The sequence below is a fragment of the Gavialis gangeticus genome, unplaced genomic scaffold (genome assembly GCF_001723915.1).
Source record: "Gavialis gangeticus isolate Ggan-Ray unplaced genomic scaffold, GavGan_comp1, whole genome shotgun sequence".
NCBI classification, from domain to species: domain Eukaryota; kingdom Metazoa; phylum Chordata; order Crocodylia; family Gavialidae; genus Gavialis; species Gavialis gangeticus.
In genome coordinates this window covers 5,552,364-5,563,948 of record NW_017729016.1, presented here as the reverse complement: position 1 = coordinate 5,563,948, position 11,585 = coordinate 5,552,364, and the positions used below count along the sequence as shown (strand labels likewise).

Sequence of the window (11,585 nt, the reverse complement as noted above, 5' to 3'; positions counted from 1 at the left end):
CTGTTATAAACTGGTTAGGGGGGATCAGCAGGCGCTGGGGGAGTCCCTGTTCCCCCGAGCACCGCAAGGAGTGACCAGGAACAATGGTCACAAGCTGGCGGAGGGAAGGTTTAAGTTGGACATCAGGAGGCGCTACTTCACGGTCAGGGCGGCTAGAGTCTGGAACCAGCTTCCAAGTGAGGTGGTGCAGGCTCCCACCCTGGGGGTTTTTAACAGGAGGTTGGACGACCACCTTACTGGGGTCATTTGACCCCAGTGCTCTTCCTGCCATGGCAGGGGGTCGGACTAGATGATCTGCTCAGGTCCCTTCCAAGCCTAGAAACTATGAAACTATGAAATAATTCGTGAGATTTTCAGACTGACTTTTGGTGCCACAGTTGCTGGGCCAGGGGGGAGAAAGTTTGAAAGTTGAAAAACATTTTTTAAATATTAATGTGCAGAAAGGAAGCGCGCAGCATCCATCATGAAATCTAACGTTTGAAGTCCAGCTGTCGAAGTCCAGAGGGGGAGGGGGCCATGAGATAGCATGGGTGACTTGGTTAAAGTTGGAAGCTGGGGTGGTTGGCCATCGGGATCAGGGTGTGAGGGGCCTGATACAGAGCGCTTTGGTCTCACCACTGGACCCTGCTGCCTTCCAGGAGACCAAAGTAACTCAGTGGATTATATCAACTCATATACTAGTTCAGTATTTTACACTTATTTGCATGTACCCTTGCCTCTTTTTTCCTTCCAGGCCAGCAGTCCCCTTTCTCTCTTTTGCTAGTCGCTGTACTGGGAAAAGACAAGCACTAGAAAGTTACTGTTCACACCCTTGCTTACTAGCAACTTGAAAGGCAGCCTGATCTCATGGAAATCCTCCAAGAGAAACAGGAGATCTGAGGAAGTGTTGAAAACAGTCCGGGGGGGGAATCAGGAGCTATTAGAGGAAAAGTGCTTGTTCTCTGCAAGATGAATCCAAACACCCTGTGCTGTGTCTGGGTATTAAGGACACTGAATAAGCTGACAAGGTTATATTTTTGTGCCTGTTTGAGATCACAGGCACAGCAAGTACCTAACACTTTTAATCAACACTTGGGGCCAGATTCTTGCAAGTTTGGAGATGCTGCCTGCCAAAAAAAAACAAAACAAGGCAGGCAGGAACAGGCAGGTGCAGCAGGGAAAGTGTCACGGGACAGGCACAGACTCAAAGCGCAGGTCACACCGATGCTTGAGGCTGAAGCGATTGTCACAGCCGTGCAAAGGGAAGGCGTGGCGTGATGGACCCAGCGGCTGCTCTACTAGCAAACCGGTTTCATAAGAAAGGCAGGAAAAAAAAAGTCTGAAAGGCAGAATAATTCCCGTCACCTGAACCACTGCAGAGGTGCAAAGGACTTTGCACATCCTGGCTTGCACCTTTCACATGAGCGAGTATTGCTACCGGGAGCTCATTACCAAGTGCTCTGTCCTTGAAGAGGGAGAGAAGTCCAAATCCTTCAAGCAGGCACCAGAAACAAGCGCCATGAAGCTTTGGGAACAAAACAGGACCTTGGAAAATCCTCCCGAGATGGCAGAGATCGGAAGCAGGCCCCGAGCGGCTGGCTGAGCAGCAAGAGGCCAGACTCACAAGGTGTGTGGGAGGAAATGAAGAGCGTGGCTTGTCGTAATCAGTGCTGATGGAGATGTGCTCTTGATGCTTGCCTGTTAGGAAGGAAGCAGTGAAAGCGAGAGAGCGCATGTGTGCCTTTTCCCCTCTCTCATTTCGGCCCAGAGTCCCGGGCCACTGCCGGGGCAGCGCCTTGGATCCTCCTTTTCCATTCATTCCAATCCACGGTATCTTCTGTTCATAACCCCCGTCCGCTGGTGTCTTTCCTGACTACATCACTCCATCTAGACCTTGGCCGCCTTCTTTTCTTCTCCATCGCTCCTCTCCCTGCACGTCCCTACTCAGGATCGCCCCAGCCACGTCAGTGCAGCCTCCCCCGGCTCTCTTCCCCCTCTCATCATAAAAACTCCTGATAATGAAAATAAGCAGTAGTGCAGTAATAGCAGACCGCTAATAGATAAGTCTGCAAGCACCCACCTTGACCCTATTACTGATCAAGCCAAACTGTTCCCATGCATTGATCCTGCCCCTTACATCGCAAGCATATCCAGGTGTCCAAGCAGCTGCGAGTCCTACACCGAGGAAAGCATCCCCGATCAGGACAGATCGGGAGCAGATGGAGCAGCTCCACCAAAGGCGACAGGACGTAGGTTTGCCCATCAGCACTTTGATGCATTGGGGTGTGAACGAACCGACCGCACGGCCACGTCCGGAGAAGAACCAGAAAACCTCTGCGGATGGGATACAATTTCCCAATTTTGCATGCGTGATCCCAAGTCCACAGAAACCCCTTCATTCCAGCCTGGAAAAGCCTTTATAAGCATCGTGTCAAACCAGCCGGCCCCACTGCCAAGAATGCACCGGGGAGCTCCAACAGCGGGGCGATTTTCTCTTTCATCGACGCACTTTGTTTTCAGGACTGAGCGCACAGAGAGGTCTGCTCTGCCCTTAGCCGGGTTCACGGGATGTGCGCAGTTTGCTCTTCAGGCTTCTTCCCCCCGCACGCTCAGCTGCATGTGGGCTCCGAGATGGCAGCCTGCAAACAGTCGTGCCTCGGTGCCGGCGCACGGAGGGAACAGGTTTGTTTGTTTTCAGGGTCTGCGTTACGTTTTCAATCTAAAGTAAATAGTTTCCTAAATGCAGATGCTTCCCAGGCAGGGAAAATATGCCCGTCTGAAATCAATTCTCTTCCCTTGGACATGGGATTGCGTCGTGCTTACCCGGAGGCTATCGAATGAGCAGAAAGCATCTCAAGATACCGCGACATTCGTACGCTCGGGAGAAATGGATGGTTCAGGGGCAGATAATAAGATGCCGGGAGTCTCTCAAGGCAAGCCTGGGGGAGAAGGCAGCTGATGACTGCTGCTTTAGTACTCGAGACCGCCGACTTGTTGCACATCTGCAAGTTCAGGAGCCGCTGAGCACCCACATCCCGCGGCCCAGGAGACGGCCCAGCCACGCAGACCCTCCTCACCTGGAGCCTGCTAAGAGAAGAGTAGCGGGCAATGCAACACACTCCCCCTCCAGGTCTCCCCTTCATCGGGGGGACAGCAGGGACATTCGCATGGGGCTATGGTGCCAGCTCTTCAGCCAGTATTAGCAGACTCCGACCTATTGATTTCGGGTGAGCTACGCTGATTTATTTCCCCTGGCTGTGCCTGGGAGAAAGCAGAGCGCCGCGCAAGGGAGAACTCACTGCACCCATTTCAGAGGCGGCTGCTTTGTCTCCAAAGTGACTGGACGAACGGGGATGTTATTTGTGAAACAGGCTCAATCTTGGCTCCCTATTACAGAAATTGTCAGCAAAGCCACCGCGGAGAGAAGGCCTCAAACATCTAAGCCTTGCTAAAAGGGGATTTTTCAAAGGGAATCACTGTGCTGTTATTTGGAAGTATTCTGCTGGCCGGGCAGAGGCTGCTTTCACCTGCCCGACTGCAGCAAGATGTCAGCAGCGTGCATGGACGGTGCCAACGATGGGTTCTGCTGGAGGGAAAAAATAAATCAACCCCAGCTGTGGCTATAAACCGGGACTGCGGGAACACGGCAGAGTGACACTCCCGGACAGCATCTGTCTGGATGGAAAGGAAACAAAGAAGCCAGCCCCATGCACACCCATATGCTCGGTCCAAAGGTCTCTGCGATTCTCGGCCTTTTCCATGAGCACTCATTCAGTCGGCCTTTACTGCCTGCTCACATGCACTCTTGCCCCCATCCCTTGCACGCTTGGCTCAGCTTTCCTGGGAGGGCAGCGATCCAAGCGCTTACCAAGAGGTGAAGCGAGTTGTGAATTTACCGTGCATGAGCTATTCTGGGATAAATGCCCGTATGCATGCTCTTCCACCTTGATCAGGGTGGGGTAGCTTGCTCCTCAGAGAGACAGGGCTATGCTCCAGTGCAATTGCTGCAGGAAACAGGTGTGCACACATGCATGTATTGTGGGGTAGCTCACATGGTGCAGGCTCACACCCTGGCTTATCACACAGCAACTTATCCGTGTGCCACAGCCACTACCCACTAGGGAGGACCAGAAACAGGCCCTTTCCAATGATGCACTCTCAAAAAATTCAAAAAACCAAAGGGGGGAGGCTGACTTTTGTCCTAAGTTCGTTCCCCTGTGTTTTGGCCCCTTCCAGAACGGGCCAGAGCACTTGAGTATGTCGATGGCAAAATACCTATGCTGAAAAGCATGTGAAAAATCGCTCTACCCCTGGATGAGCTCTGCCCTGTGGCTCCTGATACCTGGCTGGGCTCAAGAAATCCAAGCAATCCGGGAACCGCATGGTCCTTTTGTCTATGCCCTGGTCTTTGCCAGGTGGGCACCATTTATCACACTCATCCTACCCCTGCTCAGTCATCCTGCAGCTTCCTTTCAGGAGTGCAAAACCTAGAGCAGCAGTTCTCAACCTTTTTAGGTCCGAGGCGCCCTTCAGCAGACTCAAACCCCCTCCATAACTCATGTGGATTGAGCCGTACCCCATTTCAAGCACCACGTATTTATTGCAGCGCTTACCTCCGTGCGGAGGGGCTGAGCAGACAAAAGCCCAAGCCTGCGCATCTCAGCTCATCTCCTCACGTGTCAAGGCACCCTTCAAAGGATCTCGGAGGAGCCCCGGTTGAGAATCACTGACCTAGAGAAGCTTAGTAGAAATGAAAGCCGTGCACATCAGCACGCAGAGCCCTTCTCCGAGACGGCCACAGACAGGAGCTGCCTGCCTGGTGCACTGGATGCAAACACCGCATCCTTCCCTCCCACTGCTGGGTCAACCCTCGCTGTGGCCAGGAGCGGAGAACCTGGTGTAAAGCAAGACGCCATAGCAAGGAAAACAAATAAGGCAGGATGTACAAGGCGTTCCCGGCTCCAGCTCCCTGGGCAATAAACGGCTTCTCATCAGCTTTTACAAGAGAGTAAATGCCACGTTTATTGCTGTAGAGTCTCCTCTCCCCAGACCGCTCTCCCTTAATTATAGCACAAAATGATATAAAGATAAACCAGGCGGTGTTTGCAAGCAGTGTCAGGGAACAAGGCCACTCTCCCCAGTGCTGCGCTGAGAAATGGCACCGCGAGACTAATGCTGCAGGGAAATCTCCACCTCCCCGGGGTAGGAGCTCATCCAGGCAGAGCATGGTGTACCCCAGGGTCGCCCCAAAATGCACCGTCCCTCCAGCGGAGCAGGGATGGGCTGCACCTCTGCAAAGACAAGGCATAGCTAGGGAGAGGCCTCTTACTGCTGCCCCAGCTATAACTCTCCTGGAAGCCAGAACTGGGCTCTTAAGCATCTTGCTCCCAGGGGCAGTCCTGTCCAGGTTCATCTAAAACCTAGGCTGCTACAGCCCACCTGGCACCAACGCTGAATGCACACACAACTAGCATCAAGCATGCAAATGAACCCAAATGCTGTTGGAAAGCCAGGTGTGCGCCTTTGGAAAGGCTCTTGCAGGATGGGGCTTTCCAAGCAAAGAGCGCTCTCCGGGAATGCTCCAGCCGGCTGCAGTCTCGCCACCTTTGCAGCGTGGCTGGGGGGACCGGCACCATGCACCGCAGCCACGCGACGCTACTCTCAGCGGCACCCCGGATCAGCCGGGACGGTCCTCCCAGACCCGCCCATGCTGCCCCCAGCTGTGCTCTCCATGCCGGATGCCCATCCCTTTGCATTCGACAGCCAGGTAACCAGCACGCTTTCTGAGAACCCAGAGGCTGTTCCCCATTCTGCGTGTTCCCACCCGAGCCATCTCTTGCAGCGATGGCTCTGCAATACTGATCATCTCAGCCAGGGTGGCTTCGGCTCAGACATTTGCACAGCAGGTTTGCTCGCTGCCTCCAGAGGCATGCCTGCCGGAGCGCCAGGCAGCCCAGCTCCCTTTGCTCACCGGCGTATCAAGGCATTTGCATTGCGAAGGAAAAGTCTCCAGTCATCAGCAGTTCTGCAGGGCTCTCCTTCCTCCCTGCAAAGGTCTGTACATTTATTCCCCCATGCCGTGAGCAACGGTAGCAGGGTCACACGGAGCTTTGAAACTCTCGTGCATGCAGAACTGCTTGGAGAGCAGGCACGGTCCCCATCATCTAGCCATCTGATGCACGCAAAATTTTGCTGCAGATTATTTTTTACACCGGTGGTTCTCAACCATTTCTAGTCAAGAGCTCCCCAGCACGAAGCAGAACGACGCTGAGACTCAGTTAGAGCCAGGAGACCGACAGAGCGGCCCCAGATTTATAAGCCAGAGATCTTAAGATCTTGCAGAGGCAACAGGTTCCCAAGCAGCGGGTCCTATTTTTACACGAGAAGGTCTCTCTCAACTCAAATCACAGCATGCAGGCCTTTTTCAAAGGCAAGCGACTCTGGGGAGAGGGGTTGCGGCAGCATCGTAATGATTATTATTACGTTTTCAGAGAACAGAAGTCTTTCCCTTCGCTCTTCGCACCACTTTAGATTACCCGAACTGAACAAACTCTAATGGTCTAATTGACTCTGCACCACAGAGGCTGGCTGTTTACTTGTTTGCATCTCTGAGCTGAGACACTGAAAACAGACCACAGGGGTCCCCATCTATTCACAGTCAGCTCCCACTCCACTCCGCTCCCCAGTCTCATGCATTAGCACAACAGCGCAAAGCTTCACTTGCAAACATTGCAAGGTGTTTTTATTTATTTATGGCTCTCATACGGATTTTAGGAGCTGGGGCTATTCAACATATGAAAATATTTTGCATAAAAACTGGCTTTTGGTTTTTAAAAAAAATAATAAAAAGCCTATGTATGATTTAAATCTGGAGGCAAACTTCAGCTGTTTGTCGGCAATTGGGACACTCCAGGAGGTGAAAGAAGCTGGGTTCAATGGAAAAAAAAAAAGAGAGAGAGGGAACTTAGATAGGTGCATGGGAAACCTTCAGGTATCTGTGCATGAATATGAGCCACGTAGCCTCTTAACTACACATGATGAGGACGGTGGTTTCATGCCTGGTGCTCAGGCAACACAGAGCAGCGCCTGGGAGGAGGGAAGAATTGCAGCCGGTTCCTTCGTGTGACCCACATGTGGCTAGCCAGTCTCCAAGCCGCGGATCACCCCCGGGGGCACGGCTGACAGGCAAACCCCACCAATGTGCGTTCAGAGGCTGCATGGGTTCCTCCTCCCATCGGGCACATCCCCCACCTGGCCTGTCTCCAAGGAGAGACGGGGCAGGGGAGGCCGGGTATTGAACCAGAGCCCCCTGGCCCATAGCCTCCTGTCCTCCCACTCCCAGCACTAAAGACATTAGTTTCCCCCACAAAACCTCCCTCCTCCCAGGGAGGGTAGCAGCTCATTCGGCCCCACTGGGATGTCCGACACCTGCGAGGACGGCGCTGCAACCTGAACAATACATCAAACCAGCCATGGAGCAGCCACAGGTGGTAACTGCAATTGCCCGGAGGTCACCAGCGTTGGTCAATCAAAGGCATGCGTTCCTCCTCATTTAGGGGGCATTCGTTACAACGCTGGTGCTGACAAATAACCCGCCAGCTGTGCTGTGCCCAGATGTGTAACCCTAGCAGTGCCCTGGAAGAGAGGAGCCGGTCATTTCGAAGGTGAGACACTTCATTATTCCCTGGGTGTGATGCTCATCAAATTCGACCGCCCGAGAACCACAGAGGCTGGCATCTCCAACCACACAAGAAGGGAAATTGGGGGGAGAAATGGTTTCTAGAACTGCTTGACAGCACCTTACCCTGAAGTCAATTCCAACCGTGGAGATGAAGCTGCCGGCCAGGAAAGCGCCGTCTTTAAACCGCACTAGCAGGCAGGTTTTGCCAACCCCAGAGTCGCCAACCAGCATCACCTGCAGAGAAGGAAGGAGAAGGGGGGATTCAGGCGCCACTTGGAAAACAGGAGGAGAAGGACTCTCCTAGGGGGAAACGCAACTACAGCAGCTGGGACTAGCTGCCCTGAACCCCACCGAAGCACCGAGGGCTGCTCACGCAGGCAGCAAGGCCTGTGCCTAAGCACGGCAGCGCAGCAGATTAATAGCTACCGAAACCCAGGGGAGACAGTGGTCCTCTGCTTGTAAGGACATGATCTAAGAGACCCATGCCCATTGCTGCCCAGCAAACCTGCCCCCAGCCTGGCTCTGAAGTGGAGCTGGACAGCTCCTGACACAAAGAAGGTCAATTGGATGGCAAGCCAGAGGCTGGAAATGAGCAGCTTTTTCTGGGCAAATTCAACCGTGTATGAAAATCAATGCAGAAGACTCCAGCTGCCGCGTCTCCAGCTGCTTTGCAGCCGACTTGGCCCTCGCCGCTCTCAGAGCCAGCTTAGATCAGGCCCACTGCATGCAGGGTGGGAGGGGCGGACACAGGAGCTAAGCGCCTCTCTCCAAGACCCCCCAGCCAAGCCGGGAGCAGGTCCCTGAACGCGGCCTGTGCTTTGTGTCATGAGATCTCCTGCTCCTCCCAAGTTCGTTTTTGCGTAATTTGGCCTCCGAAGGGACCATGAAATAGGTCCCAGGTGTCAGTCAGGCAAGAAGACAGCTTCCTAGAGCTTCAGCTGGCTTGAACTCTAATTATAACACAGCTTTCTTTTTTTCCTTCTTTTTTTTTTTAAAGAAAAAAAAAAATCCTTCGATTTAGAGTTTTACACTTGAATGACATGATTATGCCGCTCTTAAAACGAACTGCCATTTTCCCCGAGCAGCTCATTAGTCCACGACTGCGTTTAATAGTTTCTTGCTAAGTGATCACCGCGGGTCAGGTCTGAACTGCATACAATGCATCCTCATCAGAAATGGCCCCCGACGAGCGCACCCGTTAACCTCTGCGAGAAGCTCAGCAAAGCCCAGGCACTCACAAGTGGCCATGTAAGGGGTGTCAAGACAGCTGTGCTCCAGCTGTGCACACTGTTGCTTCCCTGGAGCCTGGCTTTAACCTCCCTGCATAGGAAGAAGATCCACAGTGTCAGCTGCTCCTCTACCTATGAACGCTCTTTGCTGAGGTGCAATATTGCCATTTCGGCAGCACACGTACAGACCCCTGACCCGAGGGAATAGGTTTCAAGCCTCTGCTTGGTCCGCAGAGCGACACGGGGGCAGCTTTGTTCTCCCCATCCCACAACACAAGAACAAGGGGATGTTCAGTGAGACCAAAAGGTGGTAAGAGCCCACGAGGGAGCCAACATCTGTATGGGTAACAAGGGTGCCCAGAGTAGGAATAGTTCATGCTTCCCAAAAAACCCCACTGGAGGAGTGTTTAACCCTGTGCTTCAGGGTCTCGGACAAGAAGCTAGGACGAGACCTGCATGTAGGTCACACTGCTCCTAGACCGATTTGCTTCTGGCCCCCCCCGAAGGATGCAGCGCAGAGAGCAGTGACACTGTTCGCAGGCACTTGTGCAAGCCCATAGCTTGGGGCCAGCACCCCTTGTTTTTAATGGGAGCCATAATGGGAGGGAAGTCCCTCCATCTCCTCCTGGAGCTGGGCCCGACAGCGCTTGACGGTCTCGGCCGTGTCTGCCTTTTATACCACGCAATGGGAGCAGAGTTGTGCACGGCTCTCACGAGCTTCCCCGGGGCTTTTTCTGTGGATAATTGCCAAGGGGCAGAGCACCCACAACTTCTGCTGAACTGCCACTCAATTTGCGAGGGGAGGGTCCAGCCCCTCTCCAGCTCAGCCCCTTGCAGACCCAAAACCCACTGAAGTCAGAAGACGACAGCCCAGAGGACACCTGTATCAACGAGAAGGGCCATGGAAAAAGCCTGGCTCGTCCTCCCCCAGCCAGGCAGGAGGCCACGCTCCGTCCAGAGACTTGTTTGCGTCAGATTAGCCTGGTCTGGTAGTCAGGGACCTGCTCTCCACCTGCAGCAGGCTCTTGCAGGGCAAGGCAGAGCGCTGCTCCGGATCTGCAGGCAGAGGACCAGGTCCACACCAATTTCTCAGCGCCCGCCATACCATTCAGCGCCTGTCCAAGTGCAGGAAGATTAGTGGCATGGGCAGAGCTGGGACGCTTACTCCCAACAAAAAGGCCAAGGGGGGGAGGGGAACTGCACTGGTTCAACTCGTTGTGAGAAAGCAGCACAAAGCAGCCCAGAAATCTTTCCAGGTTCAGGCACCACCTCTATAAAAAGCCACTCTGATTTTCTCCGAGCTTCTCATTATCTTGAGCGGCCGCCACAATGGGCCCTGTCCATCTCCCCGCCAGCCCAATCCTCATCTGGGGATGCAGGCCGCTGTCGCCTGGCCCCACCCCTGCGCTCCTCGCGGCTGGTCACCACCTTGGCTGGGGACCGGAGGCCTCGAGCAAGGAGGAAGGAGGGTGTGACAGGTCAGTGCTTAACAGGGTGCAGGGCCATTTCTCTCGGCCATGGCTTCAGAGATGAAGCCAAGCCCAAAACAGCAACTGGAACTGGTCTCCACCTCCCGGATGCTCTGCGGCTCATTTGAAACACCTTGTGCTCCCGGCCCGGGTGCTAACAGGCAAGTGTCCCACCTTGGACAGCAACTGCCTCCCTCCCTGGCCAGCTCTGCAGGGCCAAGGATGGAGGGGCTCCGAAAAAATGGCACGTAGGGGTGCGAGCCGAAGCAGCTCTGGGGCGGGGAGCCGACACGGCTGCCGCTCCGGAGACAAACAGGCTCCCAGACCACGGAGCTGGCAACCTCTCCGGAGCACTACATTTGCTTTTTAAAAAGCCAATGATCTGTTATGACATGCACAGAATTTCAATCCCATCGCGGCCGTGCTGCTTGCCAAAGGCACCGAGTCTTCCTCCACGCTGTACCTTGCTGCAACACGCATCGGTCCCCTCACAGCTTTCGATGCAGAAAGGCTGCGCTCAAGGCAAGACCTGCTTGGCCGGCTGGGTCGCGGGGCCTCATGGCCCAAAAAAGAAAAAGAAACAGAGCTCTGGGCTGGGTCGGCAGCAGGTCTGAGGTTGGAGAAAGAGGCTCTGCAAATGCATTTCAACTGGCAAGCACAGACAAAGGTGAGAGGGGCCCTGGAAGTAACCAAAACGGAGAGAACAAGCTGCCCAGGCCCTAAATAAAGACACAAAACGCACGACATTTCGTTGGCAGGGTCGGCCCCAGGGAGCAGGGCCAAGAGCCCCATTCCCATTGCAGGTGCCAAGGGGGGAGCAGAGGTGACAGTGCCCAGAGGCAGCAAAAGAAAGCAAGCTCCGGGTGCACGCCTCACGCTGCAGCTCAGCGGGCTCGGTCCTGCGGGGACCTGTGGCAGGAGGCTCGGAGCCCGGACCCCCGAGGAGGGGGACAGGCTGCTCTCTCCCAACTCCCGCTGCAGCCCGGTGACAACCCCACCACAGGGGTAGGAGAGCCCGCGAGGAGGGAAGGGTGGGCTCTTCCCCGGCTTCTCCTCCTTGTGCAGAGACCCCGTTTCCCCTTCAGGGGTGGCCAGAAGGGTTGGGCGGGGACCCCTGAGGTGATGCGGGGAAGGGGCCGAGGGGCGGCGGGGACCCCTGAGGGGACGCGGGGAAGGCGCCGCGGGCGGCGGGGACCCCTGAGGGGACGCGGGGAAGGGGCCGCGGGC

General features: G+C 54.8%; 1 protein-coding gene across 1 annotated transcript in view; it reads right to left on the bottom strand.

Annotated features, from left to right (window-relative positions):
- RAB26 (RAB26, member RAS oncogene family) overlaps positions 1–7,900 on the bottom strand; it is a 104,151-nt gene extending 96,251 nt beyond the window's left edge. Inside the window, exon 1 of the mRNA XM_019512745.1 lies at positions 7,784–7,900. Coding sequence (XP_019368290.1) covers positions 7,784–7,891 — 108 coding nt within the window. The 5' untranslated portion in view covers positions 7,892–7,900. The remainder of the gene's footprint in view (positions 1–7,783) is intronic.
- Between the last annotated feature and the right edge of the window lie 3,685 nt (positions 7,901–11,585).